At 46.7% G+C, this 24,212-nt stretch overlaps 1 protein-coding gene across 6 annotated transcripts in view; it reads right to left on the minus strand.

The window, feature by feature from the left end:
* Vps13d (vacuolar protein sorting 13 homolog D) overlaps nt 1–24,212 on the minus strand; it is a 256,944-nt gene that overhangs the window by 70,374 nt on the left and 162,358 nt on the right. For all 6 annotated transcript variants that reach the window (XR_012907550.1, XM_075946687.1, XM_075946686.1 and 3 more), the window contains 2 exons: nt 12,518–12,650; nt 9,261–9,456 (listed from right to left, as the gene is read on the minus strand). Coding sequence is in view for 5 of the 6 variants with exons in the window: in XM_075946687.1 (XP_075802802.1) it covers nt 9,261–9,456; nt 12,518–12,650 (329 nt within the window). In the remaining variant the exon portion in view is untranslated. The remainder of the gene's footprint in view (nt 1–9,260; nt 9,457–12,517; nt 12,651–24,212) is intronic.

The raw sequence follows: 24,212 nt of genomic DNA on the forward strand, positions 1-24,212 counted from the left end.
CAGTTCAAACTGTAAGACACAAAAACCTATCAGAGGTTCCCATCTTCCCTATAAGACAGTGTTTCTCAGCCTTCCTGATGCTGCAGCCCTTTACTGCTGCTTCAGAACTGTAATTTTGCTCCTGTTATGATTTGTAACGGAAATATCTGAGATGCGAGCCCTGTGGGGTCGTGACCCACAGATTGAGAACCACTGCTCTAAGGGCTAGGCGAGCACATGTGGCAGCTTAGCTAGTTCTACAGTAGGAGGACAGGTGTCAGTTATTCCCACTGAGGTCAGCCGGTAAAATCTAGGGAGCCCATGAGCCCTGCCCTGGTCATTTTGCCTTACTCAGCAAGGCTGACTGGATTCTAGCCAGGATCCCCAGGACCCAAGCTCTTCACAAGAAGAGGTGGGGCTCTGTTCTCCCACTTTGAAGTTTTCTGTGGTCGCTGGGAATTTTATGATATGACCCGGGTCGCCCCTGCCATTATCGATGTTTGAAGTCTGTTTGGGGAAAATGTACCAGGAGCTGACTCCAGTGTGAACACAGAGCAGCAGCCTCATAAAAACAGCTTCCCTCCAGGAGTTCAAAGGGTTTATCCAAATGCCGTGGGCTGGCCCTGCTGCACCAGCTTCGCTAGGGCAGAAAGCCACAGAGTGGTCGAGCAATAAACTGTGAAACCAAGACGCGGTCCCCCCATCACCTGAGATTGGCTGGGGCTGTGCTAGCCTGACCAAGTGGCCTCTGACAGGATGGACCTGGGCTCTCTGCTCACCACTTACGTTGCCAAAATGAAAGTTTATTGGGTTGGGCAGGTTAAGGCGAAGGACTAAATTAGGCAAATTATTATAAGAGGTCTTTCTGGTATGTGATACAATCTTCCCAATCATTACTTTGAGAAACCTAGTAAAATTCGGGCGCAAGCCAGGAGGGCTGACAATGGTTGGCAGGAGTCCAAAGCGGAGCATGGCGTTACTGTTGCTGCCCTCGTATATTCCAGATAAATCCACCATCACTGATATGTGCTGTTTATCAGCAAGAGGAGGGATCATCACTGGATTTTCCAACAGAACAGCTTGTCAGGGAAATTAACCAGGTACAGGGATACCTGTCACCGCTAATGTGTTTGCAGAGTCACTGAAGGTGAGAGGAGGGGACTGTTTTACATTTTTGCAAATCTCTGTGAGTCTTGCTTAATCAAAAACAGCTGAATCCTTATGTCTGCTCCTACCTGCACTCTGTTGGAGGTTCTGGAAAACACCATTGCACACTCATTAGAGATTACCAATATAAAACTATTGTGTACCTGTAGCTCATATATAAGTACATGAATGTAAGAATTGGGTTATTACAGAGTGGGGAGTTCCCCAGAGGTCCCTGCTCTAAGGCCCCATCCATGCTCAAATCTTCACTAACTAGAAAGCACTTCCCAGTCTGCATTTAGTCCACTCAGGATGCTGATTCGTAACAGTGTCAACTGACATGATCATATAAGTCCACTACAGTGAGACCGTTTCACCCAGAGTATATCGCCACTGAAAATGCAGAACTGATCTGATTTTATTCCTCTCTGATAAGACAAATTAGTGAGAAATTTGAAAGGTGGAAAGAAGGTGAAGGGGACTGTAATGCCACCAATCCTCCCACAAGCTTAGGGTCCTTCATCCCTACCACATTTCCAAATTCCCATTGTCTGCTGTCTGCAGCAGGGGATTGATTCTGTGTAGCTCAGAATTCCTTCCACTAAAAGCTCTCTGGGAGAGGGGCTTCAGCTCTACCTGAAGTCGATCTTTAGGAAGAGTCCAATCTCGTCCCAGACAAAGACTCCACTGCAGTAAGGATTCAAAGCTTATGACAGGCAACAAAACCTAAACATAATGCCTCTGAGGCCTTGGCAGAGGTCTCCCACAGGCAGTAAATGGCTGCCTACCCTTCTTTAGACACAAAATACAGACTTCTCTCTGAAGGAACTGTGGGTACTACTTTGCTGGAAGCTCAGACTACAGACCTCGAATGTTAGTCTTGTGAACTCATTGAACACAGGCACAACAGACCACTGTTGGAGAATATTATTCTTAGGTGTGTGACTTTGTTTCCGCTGCATTTGCTTAACTCTGTGAAGCTGTTACTGTGCCTGTCTAAAACGCCTGATGGTCTATGATGCAGAATGCGTCAAATGGGGGAGCATGAGTCAAATAATCCCAAACTAACTCTGAAAAGAGTATTCTAAAGTTTTTTTCTTTATTAAAAGGGAACTCACAGATCACAGCGAGGAAATAGGAATGGGGTCTAACATCCAGGTGGCTCGCGGGAAGAAGAGAGCAAGTGGGGCGGGACCACAGCTTTTTGGTACCCAAAGTCATGCCCCAACCTGGTCCAGCCTCTTAAAGACCACTGGCTCTCATCATCTCCCCCTTTTGTCTAAATAAGAGAGTTCCAAGCATAATACAAAACTACATACAATAAGAACAAATATCAATATTTGTAATTCTAATGTAAAAATTAGAATTACAACCAGCATAAACAATATTAAGCAAGGAGTATATGCTAAATGTTTTAAAAATCATTTTATCCTAAGGAGTCTAAGTCTTGTATTAGAAAGGGCATGGCTAGATCATAAGAGAAAGGTAATTATGACTATCTAATCTTCAACCCCATCGAAGGCCTAAGAAGGAAGATAATATTACTTGAATAGGCAGGAAGTGCAATCAAACAGCTTCTAAAACGTACAGTAGATGACAGAGACATCTGGCTACCTGGGAAATCACCCAAAGTCTCATTTGCTATGTAGGAGCAACCAACTTTGGCTAAGGTCTAGAGTAACTGACAGACCATTTTCAGAGGCAGGAAATTTTTTCAAAACCATCTTACTCTGTCCTGGCAAGGCTCAGCAGTCTTTTTGAATGGCCAATGGCCAGGAAGAAACAAGGATAGGTGGGGCTAGCAGGCAGAGAGAATTAAATAGAAGGAGACATCTGGGAGGAGGGAGAACATGGAACAAGAGAAGAAGGAGAGGAGGACATCAGAGGTCAGCCACCCAGTCAGCCACAGAGTAAGAAGGAAAGTAAGATATACAGAGGAAAGATAAAAGTCCAGAGAAAAAAGGTTCACAGGATAATTTAAGATAAGAAAAGCTGCTAGAAACAAGCCAAACTAAGGCCAGGCATCCATAACTAAGAATAAGCCTCAGTGTGTGACCTATCAGGGAGATAGAGTAAACGCCGTACACCAAACCACCAATGATCAGATTACTGGTTCTCTCTCAAACGGCAGAAGTCCAGCCCACCATGGTGTTTTCTCTGTGAAGGGCATGTTGGTTGAGACACAGGGCCTACGCTTGAGCCTCATGCTTTCTCTTTCCTAGTTCAGTTGATTTTTACTTTGGGAGCAGGATCGTGCTGTTTCCATGAAGTCAGTCATCCTGGCATGCCAAAAATGGCAAAAATTAGACGCTCTCCTTTCTAGAAATGATTATAATGTACCATGACCAAAAAAGTGGTTTTTTTCCCCTAACAGATAATCTTGCATAAAAATGAGTCATGGGATTTCAGAAATGGAAGGCTTTTCTCAAATACATGTGAGCACGAACACACACACCTCGCCTTTCTCTCTCAGCAGTAGCGCTGAGCTTTCCATAAGTCATGCTATAATGAGGACGGCATTGTCTGGGGCCTTTTGAGTGAAGGGGAGTGGAGGATTTAGAGTTCAGCAAGAGGGAAGAAGTCTGTCTCAGGAAATAAGATTTCTCTACTTGTGTTACTGCAAGAGAATTTTAACTTATAAGGCATGAAGGCCTGTTAAGATGTTTCTTAAAAATATCTTCTCCTGTAATTCCCTCAGCCTGAGTTCAGACCAGAGTGAGACAGCCACTGCCTTAACACAGCTCCCAGCATCGCTTCTATGGCAGCAAGGGAAGACTGAGGCATGTGAAAAAATGACCTAACTACGCCCACACCTGCTCCCAAGACACCTGGTCTAGCAAGATGGAAGACTGAGAAGCCATGGTTCTCACTGTGTAGCCATGAGCAGAAGACACATGAAGTGGGTCATGATGTCCACTGTGCTTTGTAGGAGACAGGACAGTCCCTTCTCTTTGTTTGGAAGTGATAATGATGTTCTGGCTTCATGAAAATGGGATCTCAGGCATACTAATAATCATGTCCCACCCTGGCAGAAGGGTACCAGGTTAGCCCACAAAACCACCTAAGAAAGGATGCAGAGCCTCACAGACAAAACACACAGAGAACTCCAGCTTCACCCTGTCAACACCCACATCCACGTCCTTGCTCCTGCTCACAGGTCTCATCTGGAAGGTACATGCAGAAATTTAAACAAGTGAGAGGTGGAGCCACAGGCTGAACAACCCAATACATGTCCAGAAGTGTTAATTTTACTGAGTACCAAGTGAGAATATTTCCTTCTTAAAATAAACATGGAAAAATCATAAAATTCATTTGTAATCTGAAGACCAAACAGAAACTTCCAGAGAAATGCTGACCCTGTTCAGATAAAGGGTCTGTTTTCCCATCTTGAACACAGCTGGGGAAACTGAGAACATGTATGGTTTCATGAACACCTTTCGTTCTATTAGGTTTTGCTCTTTGGGAAGTCCCTAAAGGCTCAGGTCAAACCAAGCCTGCTGGGCGCCTCAATGCAACACCAGTACAGGGCAGAGGACCCAACGCAGGACCACCACAATCGGGGAAGCTCTGGGAGCTTCTTCTCACTCCTGGGCGCCAGAGGAAAGCACAAATGCTGTACCAAAAAGGGTTCTGAGAAAAAGCCATTAGGTTTCCCACCAACCAGCCGTTAACATTGTCATTAATAAGTTTTGGGTGGTGTCTTGGGAGTGCTTTTACTGAAAAAGTCAAAGATGCCCCCACACAAATCCTCTCTGTGAAACCAACTCAGGCTTACTCAAAAGCTGCTCAGCAACTGGGATCTGTCTCTGGACTCAGTAGAGTCCTGGGATTCATGAACGTCGGTCCTGATGGCTATATTCTTAAACACTGATCTATCATCATCCTTCAAATTCCCTTCCTCCTTATCTAACTTAAATAACCAGATAAGCCCAACACTCCTGGGCTTTGCTAAATGGGTTTAAATATTTCAAGTTCTGCCAACTCCCATTTCTCCTGCCTTTTGGGGTCTGGACTAAAAAGGTGAAGAAATATTTTGGAGGAAACCCCAGGGCCTGGCTTCATAAATCTCTGTCTGCTACTTTCCCAGCATGCTGTGCTGCTCAGAGTCAGAAACACACAGAGAAGTGGGCCCAGGCATGCAGTGTCACCTTCACCCATTGATACCCCCTTCCCACCCCCACTTAGAACCATGCATTCAGGCAGAGAACCAGACAAACACAAGGCTGGCTGCCCTGCTAGGCCTGGTTTGCTCAGAGGGTGGCAGTTGCTCTCCCGTGGCACCAATGGTACCACAGGCATCTGTGCCATTTTTACAAACTTTACTTGAGAACAGATGAATGTGGCCCACTCTGCACAGACTAAAAGACGCACCCTGAGCCAGCAGAACACTGCCTTGGAAAAAGCTTCCTGTTTCAGTTCCAAACCACACATACTTGTAGAGTTAACAAATGCGGGGGGAGGGGGGTTACTGGTCTACAACATGGATGCAGGGGCCAGAGGCACTGCTGTCCTCCGCCCTCTTCTCCCCTCCCCCATTGCCTTCCTGAGGACTGTTTGACTGCATGGGAACATGGGAAGAAAGTTAGGTGGCTGTCTTTTTGGAATGCCCAAGAAGGAGAGGAACTTGGAAATATTTTAATCTGAAAGGACATAAGGAGGGGGGTTCCCTATAAATAAAGCCATGCTCAAATAAACATGAGAAGAAGCCAGTGTTTCCTGTAAAGCTACTATGCCGATGGATTACTGGAAAGAGCACTCGTTCACAGTTTTATGACTTACTTCGCTATCATCTGCTCAAAAGTTGGGTCATTTAAAACATAGATGGCTGAGATCTAAGCCTTCAATGGGATGAAATATGGCAAAGGAAGCAGAGAGTCTCTTCCAAGTGCAGACTCAGAGGCAGAACTCTTGGACTCTTGGGTTCTGTTCCTGGCGAGCTCCCTGGGCTCAGGTCAGTCTTCGGTCAGAATCTCACTTTTAATCCCTTCAAATCATTTGTTAGTCCCTGTTGTCTAAACAGTGGGGAAAAACCCTGAGTAACACCCCTGGATCCTGTTCAACCAACTGGGATGGCTGGATGGATGTACCTCACTTCCAAGAAGCCAGGGTGATTTATCCCTTGGGTAGCGTCAGGATGTTCAAGAGACCCCAGTGTTATCGGAGCAAAGCCCAGAGAGGAGGACACGTTTCTCCACCTGCAGGGAGCTCTGAGCATGACCTGAAGATAACATTGCCCATCTTCATCATAGCTCTTCATGACTTCTATATTAAAAATAACCCTGGTTGGGCTTCACATCCTTGGGAGGCAGACTTAATAGACAGGTATATCTAATCTCTTATTTATAGACTGAAAATGCTGAGGCATGAGCAGGCTAGAGATCGAACCAGTGAGTCAAGGTTGGGACTCTGCCCTGCTGTTTTCTGGGTCAAGTGCTCTGTTCTCACGAACACATGGCTTCTCATTAATAACCTGAACCTAGACAAACATGCAGAGGGAACCCAGTGTTAGGCCTACTGCTCACCCTTCAGAAGACCCTGCTCCACCTTTGCAGTACAGTAGAGGGCACCGTGATGGATCTGCTGGCCTGTGTGCACGGCTGCTGCGGTTTCCCCAGCCACCAGCCCTGCCTGTGGGAGCTGAGAGGACAGACTCAAGTAGGTAACTCCTCCTCTGAGTGGCCCATGCCCAAAGGCCCTTCACTTAGTTCTGTGGCTTGTTTCTAAGAGAGTTAGTGCCCAAGCAGGGCCCTCTACAGCAGAGGCTGGGCTGGGGTCAGGGGATGGGCTACCTGAATCTGGCTTTACCATTTTGAGCCAGCTGCATGGCTGTGGATAACCACAAGGCTTTCTGAACTGTCTATAAGTGAAGCTCAAAGATGAGTGGGGCTGGCCAGATGGAGGCCTCTAGGCAACGCTGGAGCTCTATAAGAAGCTCCGTCTGCTTGGTCTGTTCCGCCAGGCTCCTCTTTGGGGACTTCCTCTTTCCTGATCAATCCTTACTTGCACTTCAAGGCTTCATCTCTAGAAGAGAAGTGTGTCCTGACTCCGCAGACCTCTGGACCATTTCCCGGCCTGCACTTCTACTAATCAGACCCATCACTACACTATCTTTGTATCACTTTCAGGTCATCTAGCATCATTCTGTAAATCATCATTTACATGGTAGTTTGTGTCTGCTGCCCTGATTAATCCTGAGTGGTCCGAGGCTAGGGGCAGTCTTATTCCCTGCTGTATTTTCAGCCTAGAGTTCACAGGAAATTTTCCATCAACATTTACTGACTGGAAATGAATGAGTGAATCACAGAAAGCAGATGGCACCAAGTCAAACTTTCTGTGAAGTGCTGGGTAACTGGGAAAAATGACAAGACCAGCTCTATTCCTACAGCACCATGGTGCCACGATGTGTACTCCGAGAGAGAATACAAAACCTCCCGAGGCTTGCAAACCAGTGCTGTGCAGTCTTAACTTTTGCAGCATAGAAACCATCTTTCTGTTTGTTTGTTTTTTGAGACAGGGTTTCTCTGTGTAGCCCTGGCTGTACAAGACAGGGCTCAAACTCAGAGATCTGCCTGCCTCTGCCTCCTGAGAGCTGGGATTAACCATCTTTAAAGATTTCAATGTTTAATCATGTGTAAATGTGGGGAGAAAATGTCTGTGCATATGTTACGGCTCATAGAGTCCAGAGAATACACCCTGGAGCTGGACTTGCAGACGGCAGTGAGCTGCACAACACGAATGCTGGGACTGAACTTGGGTCCTTTCAAAGAGCAGTGCATGGCTCCTAAGACTGAGTCACCTTTCCAGCACCTCAAGAAAAAATTTTTTTGAGCAAACAAACCAATCTCTTGATGTTTTAGGGTTTTAATAAATAATAGTTCTTTGAGATGTTTGGGTTCTTTAGTTGTATTTTCACTTTATGCTGGAAGAGACTTCATGGGCTTTGGGTAGAAATAAAGAACTAGCTGGAAACACTCTGTACTGCCTGCCTGTCCTCACTACTATATGCATGCCTCAAAAGAGACGCCAGGGCTGGTTTAGCTTTGTACCTGAGAACAGAATGCAGCTTCAGGTGTCAGCTAAACTCCACAGCCCTCAACACTTACCCCACACCACCCCCACCAACAGCCACTTCCAGATGCATCATATCACAAGTTCTGGTCTATAATCACAAGCACTTTCCCTACTGAGACAACACGGCACTGTTGCAGCTCCCTGGTGACAGACTAGGGCATTCCTTTTAGTTGGGGTTGACTTCACTTTAAATCTTTCGGAAGGAGCAACAGGTGTGGGCACAGCCCAGCTTCTGAAAAGATGCAGTGCTTTACCTGGGGAACATCAACTATCTGAGCTGCAGTGAATTCCCTATGGACATAGTGGAGCCCACTGGGAACAGCACCCTCCTTGCCTCTCTGGAGAAGGGAAGCTAAAACAGACCATTAACCAAACAGCTAAGTTAAAGTGCTGAGTTCTGTGGGATTTGGCACTACAAGGGCCATCTCTGATTTCTAGTCCTAGTTGGTGTCAAGACAAGACAATATACCACAGCAGAACCACCAACTTGTGGGAGTGTGGAAAGCTAAGAGAATACCCCCCGTGATGAACTGCAACAGCATGTGCTCTAGAATTACGCTGGGTCTAAGAGCAAAGACCACCAGCCTTCAGCAAGCTGATGGGCATGAGAGGCACAATTAGCTTGGGGAAACGTCTAACGTTGTAATCCTAGTTTTGACCTCTCTGATGAAAGACCCAGACACTGTCTTCTCTTATCTATACCCAATCTAGTATCATGCATGTATGGAAAACCACTTGCCACTTTTTCTGTAGGTGGGTGGAATGAGAGCAGGATTCATGCAGCCCAGACTGGCCTTAAACTTGCTATGGTCTTGAACTCCTGATTCTTCTGCCTTCACCTCCCCAGGGCTGGGGTTACAGTCACGTGCTATCCTTTCTTCGTGCCTTGAGGTGCCTCCTTTCCACATACTTTTACTGCACATGTCAGACATTTCTGCTACATGTACTGAAGTTAAACAACATATAACTAATGCAGACAGCATATCATTAAACACATCACTATGGGTTAGAGGAGCCTCAGACCTGGGCTCAAAAGTAGAGATCCATTCTCGCCATGAACTGACCTGGGACCACTGAGTGTGGCTGTGTCTCTCACTGCCTGGGCTGTTTCAGATGCAAAATCCAGGGCCCCTGCCACTGGCTTGGTCACAGTGCCCACCAGTCCCTTGCCAAGACCAGATATGAAGCCGCTGACACCTCCTTCTGTCTTCACACCCTCCACTGTTGAAGTGATGACGCTGGTCAATCCACCAATGATACCTAGCAGAAAATAAAACAAAAACAAAGGTTTCTGTGACCCGGTCAAGGACAAAACCAAAACCTTTTCAAACCCACTCCCAGTTCATGACTCTGGAATAATAAAGGCAATATGTTGATCTCTGGACAGGTCAAAGTCAAGGGACCTAAACAAATGTTCAGGAAGTCCAGAATCAGAGGATGTCGTACTAGGCTGTGAGTTAGAAGGAACATGTGCCCTGGACAATTAAAACAAAACCAAACCTTGGACTAGGGCTGTATTAAGAGTTTGGAGGGTAGAGTGCCTGCCTTGTGAACAGAGCCAGGGTTCAGTGTCACTGGAGAGAGAACCAGAAATGCAAGGTCATTTGAAGTTAGCTACATAATAAGTTCAAGGTCAGCCTTGAAGAAATGAGATTCTGCCTCAAAAAAGTAAATCATTCGTCAATCAATTAAGGAAAAAAAAGGCTGGAAAGTTAGTGGTGGCCTTTTTTTGTTTCCTATTCCAATTCTTAGGCAGCATATAGGCAATAATGAAAGAGAAGATACAGACAAAGGGGTGAAGCAATAGAAGACTGGAAAATAGGGTCCTTGGGAAAGGTTTGAGATCCTTTGAAATATAAGGCAGAAGGCTAGCTAACTACGTGTTTCAGTTTTCCCTGGATACTGTGAGAACAGCCAATACCACCAAATGTTTGACATGGCTTCTATAATACTGCATGTTTTGCTGAGACCATTAGAGCAAATGATGAGGAATGCATTAAGGCACCCCAAATAATTCATTAAGGCTGCCAAGGCTAACCAGGACCCTGGGGTTTGTGTCAAGATTAAAAGACCAATCAAAGTGAAAAAGGCATGCAAACATTATAAAAGCTGACAGCAACGGTTGACGCAGGCCCAGAAGCGGCCACAAGTTGGCAAAGGCTAACGAGGTCACAGGCATTGCAGGGAAGAGGCAGGCCCTGTCCAGTGAGCATTTCCAGGACTTGGGCCAGGGACACTCACAGGATGTTTACCCTCTGACAGTTGGGGTGTGAGGAAGCTCTCTGCACTCTTCAGCTCTAGTGAGACAAATTGGGAAAGGAAACTGGTTGGGTGAGAAAGTACTAAGAATTCACAGCATTTCTTTGGATTCGGGGTCCTGTTGCTCCAGTGAGGCAACATCCCTACCCTAAGCTTTGAACAGCAGTCCTGGCCGGACAGCCAGGACTTAAGGACAGACTTCAATGTATCCGAGTCAAGCAAGACTCCAGGTTTTATTCATTTATTGAGAGAGAGACCACATGCACGTGTGGTTTGTGTGCGCACATGCGCACACACGCGTGCGCGCGCACACACACACACACACACACACACACACACACACACACTGAAGCACATACGAGAAGTCAGAAGACAATTTGCAGGACTTAGTTCTCTCCTTCCACCATGTGGGGCCTGGCTATTGAATGCAGGTCATCAGGTGCTGAGCCATCAGATCTGCCCTAGGACTCCAGCTTTCAACCCAGACTGGATGGATTCTGGTCTTATCATGGGAGCCTTTTCCTCCCAAAGGAGATACATTGCCCAGAGCTCAGAGTGTCCTCTTGGACGAGGCAGCACTGTTCTAGTCTCAGACTGGCCTCACTGGTTCCTGGAAGGGCTATGTATAGCATCGGGACAATCCTTGATTGGAGGTGACTTTGCCACTGTGAAAAAATCACCCAGCTTTTTAGGACATGGTTGTGTTCATCCAAAAAACAAGGTCAGTCACCTCTCTCTGAAGAAAGAATAGCAATTAGATACTTATAACAGTTACTGCATTATCAATGTAGTTAATAAAGATGATTAAATCTTTAGTCCTGAATGATTATTCCAAACTTCACTTTAAAAGTCTATAAACAGATTAATTTATCCCAACTTTACATCCAGCCTGATGCTTTGGGAGTTGCCCGCCATCTTTATAGCCCCAGCAAAGCAAAGATATCTTCCAAAGCTCCCACTACAATAAACACTGTATCCTAAGCATAGGATTAGTCATGCTTACACCATTATAAAATATTATCTCCCCTTGTTTCAAATGCAGACAGTTGGGACTGATAAATCTGGGGGGATAGTCATGGTATCCATGATTTCTAGGATCTAATCAAACCTGCCAGCCATTGCTGAGCAAGTACTATGGGCCAGGGGACTCTGGATGGCCCCTCTGCTTCCTTGACACTCAGTCCATCTGACAGCAAGCTACACACCACTGGCCATATGGCCAATGAAGACTGCCACAGGTACTTGCAAGACTATGAGCAGGAAGTATCTAGAGAAGATCTGGGGACAGCACTTGGATCTGTGAAGCTGAAGGACCAAGTGGTTGAGGAACATTGGTGGACAAGTTGACTTTTGGTCAATAACTGGTGGCTAAGAGATGACTGCCATCACCTGCTTTGCAATTACATGACTTTATAATCTGTGTCTTACAGATGCAGAGACACCAAGGCCATATGCCCAGCAGCCACCTGTATATATCAGTTTCTTTGGAAGGGACAAGTGGCAAGCATGAGGCAGTCATGTGTATGAGTGTGTTCATGCATGCTGAGGTCAGAGGTCAATCTCAGGTGTCATTCTTCAGGTGTCACCCACTTGTGGTTGTTGGTGGAGAATGTGTCCTTTCACTTGACTGGCTGGCTGTCAAGCCCCATGGATCTACCAAATTTAGCTTTTGTTGTGGATGCTGGAGACTAAACTCAGGCCTTGGTGCTTGCCTGCCATGCCAGCACTTCTACTGGGCTGTCTCCTCGCCCCCTGAAAGTAGTCTTAAAGCAGCAGGTTCAGAGTCTAAGAGGAGATGGCAGGATCATACCTGATGCCCTCACCAAGACACCTCACCAGGACTACATGGCTAGCAGGCTCACCAAGACACCTCACCAGGACTACATGGCTAGCAGGCTCACCAAGACACCTCACCAGGACTACATGGCTAGCAGGCTCACCAAGATACCTGACCAGGACTACGTTGTTGCCAGCTTTCTTTTCCCCTTGCACCAAGATGTGTATATAAAGGTGCTTGTGGCAGAAGAGACATTCTTCTCCAGCCCGCCTACAAGTGACTTACCATGAGCCAGGCCATGGATGCCGGCGACGAGGTGTTCTCCACTAGTGGCTGCATGGTACCTGATGTACTCTCTCTCAGACTGGTGCCGATTGTCCATTGTCTTCCCCAGGCCATCTGATAGCGTCCCTGCAAACTGGAACAAATTAAAAACAAAGAGGAGTTTTAAAGCCTCAGCATTATTTTTCTATTAAATCAATCCCTTCCCTCACTCTTAGCTAGGCGTCAGTGAATTGTGATTACACAGAGACTAGCTGCTGAATTACACACACTGTCTCAACCAGCAGGGTGGCTCTCACAGGGAAACAAGAATTCCCTCAAAGCATTTACACACCAGTTCAACCCCCAAAAGAGTTTACACGCAAAATATTCTAAACTCTGAGAGTTTGTGAGCACTGATAAAGCACTACGAGCGGAAATTCCACGCCATGCCCATCTGAAGAACTGCAGTCAGATGCTGATACACCAAAACCACGAAACAGTCACCTGCGAGGTGCGTATAAAATCCAGGTGAATTTCTCGTCTAAACCTTGTCTCCTCCCCAGGAAATCTCACATGTAAACAGTCTTGAAGCTGGAAAATCCAGAAAGTTTAAAGACTTATAGGCCTAAGAGTTTCAGGTAAGAGCTACTTTATGAGAACCCCTGAAAATGTATTGAAGAGTTAAAAGTATGGAAGCTGGAAAGATGGCTTATCGGATTGAAGCACTTGAAGAACAAGCACAGGGACCTGAGTTCAAATCCCTATGGCCCATGTAAAAAGCCATTACTGTTGTACAGATGCCTGGAACTCCAGGGCTGTGGCAGTTGTTAGAAAGGTTAACAGCAGCCTTGAACTCATGACTTCAAGTGAAAATCCATCTTCTCCCATAAATCACAGGATCTTATCTACCCTGGCATACTTTGGCCAGAGACAGCAGGGTTGCTGGGGCTTGCTGGCCACCAGTCTATCCCTGGGCTTAATGAGGGGCCCTGTCTCAAAAATGAGGTAGAAGTTGATAGAGCAAGACATTTCCTCTGGCCTATGTGTACATGCACAGGCACACACTTGTGTACATGCACCAGAGACACGCTCACACACATACACACAATTTTTTAAAAAAAAAAATTTAAGTTAAAGGTTTATACAAAATGGTCAGGGGTAGGGGGAGAGGAAGTGAGGGTTGGAATCCTTTCATATTAAGGACACAGCCCTTTGTGCTAAGAACCAGATGGCTTCAAGGCAGAAAACAGGCCAGATTATTGCTCTAGGGTTTCGTACGGAAATCTCTGGAGAGGTTGGGAAAGGTACGGCTTGGTGGAATGCTCACCAGCACGCACTGAGCGCAGGGTTCAATGGGGAAGAGAAAAGGTGAGATGAAGCTCCTTTAAGTTACACCTTTGTTCACTCACTCCGCAGTCACCAAGTGCCCACCAGGGCACCGAGCCCCATTTATCAAAGGAAGAAAAGCAGGTGGGTGAAAAGACGAACAGCAGACTCGAACCCATGACTTCGAGTGCAAACCCATCATCCCCCACAAACCGGAAGATTTTATTTACTCTGGCAGACTTTACCCAGAGAAGTTGTCTCATCCATCAAAGCTGGATAAAAAGAACATAAACCCCTGTTTTGTCACCAGATAATTTGAAAAGGTTTAGCCTGACAGTTAATAAACAGCAGGTACTTATCCTCACCATTCAGGCATACAACGGGAAGGGTATCAAATATATAATTAACCTTCTCAGAAAGGATCTACCAAAACAACTGGTTTAAGTGCCAATAACCCAGGTCTCACCTCTTAGAAAACTCACAGGAATATTATTTAGATATTCAGCCCAATGAGGAGATTATAGGTCAATCTCCTGGAGGACCCAGGAGACTAGGCAGGCATCTGAGGGCCAACTTCATTCTGAATTGATGGGGGTGGGGCGAGGAAGGAAGACTTCTGGGTGTGGTTAACACAGATCGGATCTGTCCTGAAAGTCATCAGTGGAGGCTTCTTGACATGAGTGCCAGGTGAGTTCCGGACTCTGGGATGAAGTAGCAAGTGCTTCCTGGCGCCAGTTATGGGAAAGCTCCTCCCACCTCCTTACCCGCACCCTCATGCTGATGTGGTCTAGGGCATCATTGGCACACCCTCCTGAAATCTGACCCCCATCACAGTTTGCTTTTCAGCCCCACCTTCTCCATCACTCTACAGTTAGTTACAGAAATAAAATTAATGGAAGTTAATCTGATGACTTCCTTTAGAACAACAAGAGGAACCTTGGGAGGTTGAAAAGCCAATACTGTGGATCATGAAGGACAAACTTTGTCCTTAGAGAGCCATCACGGGACAGAAGGCCAGGAACGTGCACATTGGCCTGAGTCAGAGAGCAGGCCCCTCTTGGGCATTGTGGGAGCTTTATGCTCTGAGCCTCCATTTACACTAGGGCGAGGCAATGGCCCTTACTTCACCATGTACCTGGCAAGATCAGCAGTAGAAACATGGGGCCTGGTGTCCAGCTAGCATTCCCACTGTTAGTTAGCTGCTAGTCTAAGAACAATCATCACCCTTTCAAAGGTTTAGAACTGTGGCCAGCCACACTAGCATTAACTTTAACATCCATACTTCACAGCAGATAAACACAAGTCTCCAAACCAAGTTTTCAGAGTGGGACCACCTATAAAGTTAGAGTGCTCCGTGGATGGTGTCCAAAACCTTTCAGCTCTAACTTCAAGTAATCTCCACAGCATATGTCATTACAAGGCACTGAATCTGGCCCAGCATGGACTCCGCTGGGAAGATAAACACTGGCCTTGGAGACTGTGATGCAGCCACGGGTCTCACTGCAATGACAGAAGTGACCTAAAAGCATTGGTCAGTACTGCAGATCTGGAGTGTTAACCCTCAGGCTGTGCCAAAGTACCAGAGGTGGTAAGATGACAGCTGTGTTGGCGTCTGCAGGGCAGGATGCACTAAGGCACTGAGACTGCCTTCAGCATCCTGCCCAGCTAGAGAAAAGTAAGCACCGAGAAGAATGTGTGAGTGGAGGCCACTTTACCTTTTGTGACAAACAGTTGACAAGAATGAATATAAAAGCCAACTTTTCTTCCTGAGAGAATATGGGACATCATTGAGGAAAATGTCCAGCATGACCCTGTTTCTTCCAAAGCCCCTCCATTAAACCAGTTAGATACTTGAGGCTCAGAAGGGAGCCCATGGCAAAGCTATCACTGACACCTGGCTCTGCTACAGCTGCCTTGCATCCAGCACCAACAGGCTCCTAGGGATTCTCTGTATGAAGCCCATGCTAATCCCCAAGAGAAGGTCCGCATCTCAAGGAAAGATCACTCTCCATCCCAAATGCCAGATTCTTCCAGATGCCTATCCAATGCTTCACTTTTTATTTGTTTTGTTTCTGAGACAGGGTCTCTCTATGTAGTCCTCCTGCCTCAGACTATAGGCATGTAACACCATACCTGGCTAGGAGTCTGATTTTTCTTATTAAAGATGTCTATACCTAAGTCAATTTACTAGTCTCACTTTCCTGCTATAAAACCTGTAGGTTCAGGTGGTGGCGGCACACGCTTTTAATCCCAGCATTCAGGAGACAGAGGCAGGTGGATCTCTGAGTTCAAGGACAGCCTGGTTTACAGAGTAAGTTCCAGGATAGCCAGGGCTACACAGAGAAAGCCTGTCTCAAACAAACAAACCCTATTCATGCAAGCCATCTAGACTTGCTGTTTGTCACTTCTGAGTTGAAAGCATAAAGAGACAGTTACGGGCTACTGTTAGGAAGATCTGCCCTCCTGAAAAGCAGCCTTTCAGTTTAGTTTTGATATGGCCCTGTTGTAGCCAGTGTACTGTTCTAGAACTCCAATTCCTCCTACCTCTATTCTGGGATTAGAGGTTATATGGAACCTTGTCCAGCAGAAAGTAGCTTTGAGAATAGAAAAAATATAGATAATAAAGTCTGTGACCTGAGAAGACCTGTGCCAATGGGAGGCTGACCAGCTCTTACCAATAGAGACACTTTACACAGAAGAAAGCAAAACCAGACAGGCAACAGGCACAGCGATCAAGACTGTGTCCCATCACCTTGGGGACAATCACATGGCCATCTTTAAATCCACTTCTTATTCCCATCCAAGTGGGCTGATAAAATACACCACTGTCTCTCCTTCACAAACAGAAAGCTGACATGCAGGCTGTCAGGAGGATGGGATTCTAGGATCATTCCTCTCTGTGTCCACAGCCTTGCACTTGTTATGGTTGGGAAACATGCCCTCATTATGCCCTCAGCTTTGAAGGAGGCCGTCAGCAGGGTGGAGACACTCACAAGACCTACAGTAAGTGCTGGAGTGATCTGCCTGGCCCAGGCGCAGTCCTTGTCTCACTGTCTTGATATAAATCAGTGCCGGAGTCTAGCACCCAGAGTATTCACAGAAGATGACTCTCGGAGGTTCTTGGGGAAAGGATAAGTCTTCAGGTCATGAGCAACTTCAGCTTGGCTGTGTGGCTAGTCTAACAGGCAGCGGTCCAACATAGTGAGAGCCACTGGGGCCACCTGGAGGCAGTCAGAAGTGGGTTCTGTCTCCTGCCCAGAGGTGATGGTGTGTTTGCGGTGTCACAGAAAGACAATCACACTGGAGTTCAAATTGCTGCTGTGACACACAACAGCAGAGAGACCGTGGACAGCAGCTTCAATCTTAGCTCCGAAATATTCATTACAACTATCACTTTCGAGGACTCAGTGAGGCTGGACAACGTGGCACACAGCACTGACCACAGCAGAGATACATAAGGGACACTGAGTAAGACAGTGCTGAGTGGCCTCGACCTCTGTAAAATAGGAATAAACACATTCTACAGGGCTGTTGTGGCTTGACAGAGGATCCTCTAGCGTGACGCATGCTCTCTACAGAGGGACCTAACAGCTCCAGAGCAGTCTGCACCAATGGGCAAGCTACTGGGACCCGGGAGGTCATCTGGTAAGGCACCACTCCGGTGGTAATAATGAAAACCTCCACAGCAGAGAAGACTTAAGAGTTAAGTCAATCTAGCTCATTTAAAAAAAAAAAAGTTCAAGCCTACGAAAACACTTAAAGCTTCAAGTGAACGTCAGCCTAGCTAAGGTGCCAAGAACAGAGTGTCCTTCAGGAACCTGCTCACGCACTTACAGTGGGCTCCCCTTCTGCTGCTGAAGGAAGCATCAGCACTCGCCACACTTGTGCGTTTTTAAGTTCTATAAAGCAGTGTTTTCAGCACAGGGTAAAAAAACCTCAGAAGTCTTCAAGATGCCCATTCTCCTGAACTGCTAACATCAGTCCTCCAAAACAATCCTGCCATCCATACGCACGGAGACACTACAAGCTAGCCTGGGTTTGCGTGGGGGCCTGGCACTGAACTGCTGACTTCAGAAATTTAAGAAGACGGTGGAATGGCATGAGGGAGAAAATTCACACTGTGTCCCTCAGTTCTGTCCTGTCCGTTTCCCTGACTCTTCCGTGATACTCAGCAAGCATGGGTGCCAAAGGTATTTGGCTGGTGTAACAGGAGCCTAAGCTTCAGTTTCTCCCTGTTCTCTGAGGCTCTTCTTTCACAGTTATTTACCTAATGGAAAGTTCCTCCTTAAGAGCCTTACAAACCGCTAGTGACAGTATCTTCCTTGTCACCTGTATTTCACAGGAAAAAAAGATAGAAGTAACAGGAGGCTGTGGCACAGGGGAGAGGTCCACTCTTCATCCAAGGACAAGGCTGGACAGCTGCAGCATGAGCAGCAGAGCTCCAAGTCCCCTAGGCAATGCCCAGGATGCACAGTCAGAAAGGCCATCCACGTGCTGTGCGGCAAGCAGGCGGGGGCTCTGTGTGGTGCTGGAGGTCAGCATGCAGAACAGAGCAGTGGCATGTGCCTGTCACTAACAGCCCATTACAGTGCGAGGCACCAACTCGTCTGGACCTCAGTTTATCCATCTGCAAGTTCCTACTCCAGAGAGTTCCTTTGAGGGGCTGAAGAAGTAATTAAAGAAGAATGCTGGGCCCAGGGTCTGCCCAGTTTTAACAAGTTTCTCAGAAGCAGTTTCGGACTTTAAATTCCAGAATCGTTTTCAACTCTGCTGGTAGCTAGTAAGAAAACCTGCTTCAAGGCAGTTAGGACCTGAATCACTTCAAAACAAAGGTCCTAACTATTCCCTTCTGTTCAGTATCATTAAAACAGCTGCAGTACACAATCATTCTGGGGCTGGAAATGTCGCTCGGTGGGAACAGCACCCGCCTAGGCTCAATCCCCAGCACAACACACAATCAGAAAAGAGGAGAGGGAAGGGGGAGGGAAAAGAAGGCTTTCAAAACATTCTGTGAGTTTTGTCTTGACATTGAACCTTTCTGCAATATTTATAAACAGGAAAGTTAAGGAAATAATGACCCCCAAGCCAGTAACTGTCTGTCATTGACAAAATGCAAACCAAACAGCTATCTGTCACTTGGCCAAGGGTAAGGGGTGGGGTAAGTGGGGACACACATAGAAAAAAAATTGGCAAGTAATAAGTTGGTGTTTGGTGAAAAGGGGCTATTTAGGAACCCAGATTTCTCTCTACAGAACACAGAACAGGTTGCCTCCAGTTACAGTTCTATGTGGTTACAATTCTATGTCATCCAGAGGACACAGGCCTGGCAGGGGAACCAAGAACAGTAAGGCACTTGAAAGCTGGGCTGGACACTCACTTTGTGTCAGTGGCACCTCCAAGCCAGTGACCTTGCTTTTCCCCTCCTCCATTCTCCGGACTCTTGAGGCCCTCCAGCCCTGGGATGTATCCTGTGTAGCCATTTCATGGACAAACACTTATCGGGACAGGCCACTTCTTCTCATTTAGAAACAAAGTTATCCACCAGCACCCGATTATCTCAGCGCACAAGGTCTAAAGGCATCCAGTAAGGTCCAGCCTCCAGACTGCCCGGGTGGTAAATGGTCTAAGGCACACACCAGCTGAACTGGCGAGTCTCTGCGGTTCTGCAACTGTGACCCAGTTATGAACTCAGATGTTGTTTCAGATTAATCCGGAAGCTCAGAGCGGTTTGAAGCACTTCCATAATAGGATTTGGCTTTTTCTCTCAAAAGGACTGGTAGGGTTTGTTATAAGCCTGAAGGCATGGAGACATCAGAATGGAGGCAGGCTTGGGAGAGTGACCTCAACAGACCAGCAGAAGGGGCTCAGTCAAGGCCTAGGGTTTTCCCATACGGATTACGAGAATCATGTAGGCAAGATGCCTTGTTGTTTTTCATATTTATTTAAAAATTACACTGATTGCCAGGCATGGTGACACACACCTTTAATACCAGCAGTTGGAAGGCAGAGGCAGGTGGATCTCTGTGAAGCCAGCCTGGTCTACATAATGAGCTCCAGGACTGCCAGGGTTATGTAAAAGAGACCTTGTCTCAAAATAAAAACAAAAATTACATAGATTTATTTCTTGGGGGGGGCTATATATGTGCTAGAGTGTGTGTAAAGCTCAGAGAACAATTTGTCAGAGTAGTTCTCTTCTTCCTCTATATAGGCACAAGGGATCAAACTCAGACGTCACTAAACTTGGTGGCAATCCCCTTTACCTTCTGAGCAATCTCATGTGCCCATGTGCCCCTTAAAGGCAGTCATGTATGTATGCCTGGTCCTGTCGTGGCTGAACATGTTGTCAGCAGGCTTTCCTGGCAGATGACTGGTGTCTGTCTTGAGGACTCAGTTTCCACACACCCACTGCTGAGAATCTTATGACACAGAGGAAAGCGGAAGGTGGCTCCGAACAGCTGTGCCATCTTAACAGGATTTGCAACAAATACCAAAGCCTCTTGCTCAAGTGCTGAGACAGATTATGAGAAAAAAAAATATCCTCTGTAGTAGCCATATCATGATGTCTACGTAATACTAGCTCCACTCTAGGGAGGTACGAGGACTTCATTCTATTATTATTATTATTGTTATTGTTATTATTTTATGTGTATGGATGTTATGCCTCTAAGTATGCCTGCACACCACATGCATGCAGTTCCCATGGAGATCAGAAGATGGTGTTGGATTTCCCCTGGAACTGGAGTTACAAGTGGTTGTGAGGAACTTTGTGGGTGCTGGGATATTGAACCTGGGTCCTCTGCATGAACAGCCAGTACTATTACCGCTGAACTGTCTCTCTAGCCCTGCCACACAGACTCTGAAAAAGAGTCCCAAGTCACCTCTGACACTAACTAGCAGTGACTAGAACTGAAAAAAAAAACTTTTTAGAAACTTTTTCTCAAAGAACAGTATCTTGATTCATGAGACAAAGAAGAAAATTTTGTCAAAAATGACTTAGTGGGACCTTAGCTAGACAAGGTCTCCTCCTGTGAAGCTACCTGGTGACAGCACCCGTGAAGTGGCCTAGTTCAGTCCTCACAACAGAAGGACAACCACAATCCCCACTTCTCAGAAGAAAGCAGGAAGAGTGCAAGAACGGCCAACAGAGATGCGCTATGTGTGGCCTCCCTCAGCACGGCTTGTCCAGAGGCTGACTATTACCTCTGTAGGAAAATGCCTTCCAGAATAGCTGAAGCTCATACAGACACTCAAGACACACACTGTTCCTTGTGGAGAAGTGAAGCTGGCAAACTCCAGAACTCCTGGATCTAAAAGAGGTTATCAAAGTCCATCCAGGCTCGCTTCCTTCTCCCCACCCTAGCAAGTCCTCTCGGCTTTCCAGAACCCTTAACTCACTAACAACAGGAGATTACTCCCAGGGAAAGCAAGCAGTTTCTGAGAATGTATTAACCTGCTTGGGGGTGGCATGTGTGGACAGAACCTGCATCTTGGAAAAGCATGCACAGAGACACTGCTCACTTCAGGCAATGTCTAGGGAAGTGACTGGTGATCAGGCATGAATGTCCACTGAAAACTGCCCTTAGCCTCTGGAAAAGTAAGCAGCTTAGTCCTTCCTTTAGAAAGGGGTGGGGAGAGCAGTTGAGTGAAGACCTAAGGTATTGGATTAAGTCTCATCTACTTCCTTGAGAAGCTTGAGGCCAGACTCAGGTGCAAACACGAAAGAAAGTTCTTGGTAAGCCTGCAGGTGAGGAGCTTAGGTATTCCCTAAGGACACTGAGGAAGCCCTGGTTTGCCCAGGACCCGGGGTTACAAGAGTGCTTGCTTCCTAGACACCCATCTTTTCACTGTAACCTTGCATCATGGGAAGGGGTAACTGGCTCATTTTTAAAGGGCACTAATGTGCCAGGCATGATGATGCAAGCTTGTAATCCCTGCATTAAAAAGGCTGAGGCAGGCCTGGAGGGATGGCTCAGCCGTTAAAAGGCTAGGCTCACAACCAAAAATATAAAAAGGCTGAGGCAGGAGGATCATGAGTTTGAAGCCAATTTGGATTAAAAACAATAATAACAATGAGTTCAAAAATCAAAGGATACACTCGGGAGGCAGAGGCAGGTGGATCTCTGTGAGTTCGAGACCAGCCTGGTCTACAAGAGCTAGTTCCAGGACAGGCTCCAAAACCACAGAGAAACCCTGTCTCGAAAAACCAAAAATAAAAATAAAAAATAAAAAAAAAAATCAAAGGATATAGATGTGGTAGCACAGCCTGCGATTCCGGCTACTCGGGGGACTGAGGCAGAATGATTGCTATATGAGGATGAAGTTCCAGGCCAACCTGACCAACAGTCCAAGACCTCCTCTCAGAATATGGTTCTCATCCCAATCATCAGGGTGCCATCTTCCTGACCTGATCATCCTCAAAGGCTCCCACTGCTAATAAAGTCACCTTGCAGGTGAGAAGCCATATGTAAAATAGAGGTGGGAATGCAGGTTGGGCATGAGCAGTCAATCCTTGGCATATTTCTCCAAGTCTTCTAGTGGCGACTCATTCTACCTATGGTCAGGACCTAAGTTTAAGATTTGGGTGGTGAGAGTGGGCACACAGTCATGCTAAGAAAGTCAGGGCCAGGGAGTCGATCCTGACAGCCTGGGAGGTTTGCACCAGGGACTGACTCTTCCTTGACCATATATGGCAAGGAGCCCAACTTGGAGCCTGAGTCAGGCCCCAGCTCAGTTGCTGGGCAAATGACTCCAGTGTTAAGACTCTAAGCACTGGAGATTATGGGCTCCAAGAAGTCACCAGGAAGCTATCTGGTCTTAAGTCTAAATAGCTGCAGGAAAGCAGAGGTCATGTGTGCCTCAAGAGAAATGGCCCTTTTTAATCCATGAAAAAGAAAACTCCCAGCCAAGCTCTGAACACTGTGAGCTGCACTGAGTAGAAACGTGGAAGGATTTCCAGGGAAGTCTCTGCAGATCAAAGCAGATGAGACCAGGGGCTGCAGGTGGAAGCCATGACACATGCTCTTCTCTCTCAATTTCAGACCACTTCTAGATTACCAACATGCTTAAAAAGATCATCAAGCAGCATAATGGCTAGTCATGTGGAGTCAGAGGATTTCCCAAATGTAGTCTGGTGGTCAACAGAACGCGGTGCCCCTGCTGAGCTCCACACTGTGCAGAACAGCTCAGCTGAAGACAGACCGGCCACCTCTCTCCCTCCTGTGGTCCAAAGGCGTTTTAACAAGGCCCTCAGTTCGCTGACTCTAATACAGTTTTCTGCTGTGGCAGGTGAAGGGCTGAGGTACTCCGGCAGAGCCACTCTGGCCATAGAGAGCAGTCTGGAGCCACTACAGCAAGTAAGTGGACAGTTCCTTTTGCTGTGAGCTCCAGGTTGGGTGGGGCACCAAGGTGGGTTCACTTGATGCTTTGCTGCCAACATGGAGCCCACACGGAGAGGACTGACTCCTTCAAGCTGTCCTCTGGCCTTCATATGAAAACACACACACTAAATAAGTAAGTATGTGTGTGTGTATATATTAATTAAAGTGAGTCAGGCCTCCCACCCCTGAGTTTGGTTTGTCCTGACTGTGAAATGTGTGACTCTTTCTCCTAATCATACACAATATAATTGCAAAACAATAACTCTTCTATGTAGATCACAGGTATCATGGCACAGTACTAGGCTCCAAAGGTCAAACACTTAAGTCTCTTCTCTTTTATTTTCATTCTCCATGGGGCAAACAGTGATCAGTCTCCTAACTAGCCCAGCTAGCCAAGTGGTCCATCTCCAGGCTCTGGCACAGTGAACCCCTCCCCCCGCCATGCACACACAAGCCTGTGCTTCTCATACATAATCCCTCCTGTGAACCTCTTCCTGTCTACAGTCTATAGTCTGTGTGGCACCCATATCCATGGATTTCTCCTTCTGTGCCAGCCCTCCCTACCTCAGCACCTGGATGCTTCCTGAACACAAGGTTCCCACCCTCTTCTTTGCTGTGTCATGGGGCCCCTGAAGACCAAAGTCTTGGCTTTCTCCCCCAGTGTGTCCTTGGTACCTGGCACAAAGCCTAGTGCTTCTAGCTAGCTGTCTACTCACAGTTGTGAGCTAGAGGAAAGGCCTAAAATACAGCAAAACTGCTTATGTGTTAACGCTTTGCACAGCTCTGTATTTAGTTAGGTCTGTGTAGAGCTAGAACAAGGCTCAGGTGCCCTGACTAAGAGTCTGAAGTTCTGGGCTGCATGCTTCATCCTGGATACAGGGCAGCAGCATCCACAAAAGCACTCCCATGCAAGAGGAAACTACAGGAAATGTGCTGAGTACTCTGTGCACCTCCTTGAGCCCAGCACCAACCGTGGTTGACCCCACAAACAAGATACCTAGGGGGGAGCACAG

The sequence above is a fragment of the Microtus pennsylvanicus genome, chromosome 13, assembly GCF_037038515.1.
Source record: "Microtus pennsylvanicus isolate mMicPen1 chromosome 13, mMicPen1.hap1, whole genome shotgun sequence".
In the NCBI taxonomy this organism is placed as follows: Eukaryota; Metazoa; Chordata; class Mammalia; order Rodentia; family Cricetidae; genus Microtus; species Microtus pennsylvanicus.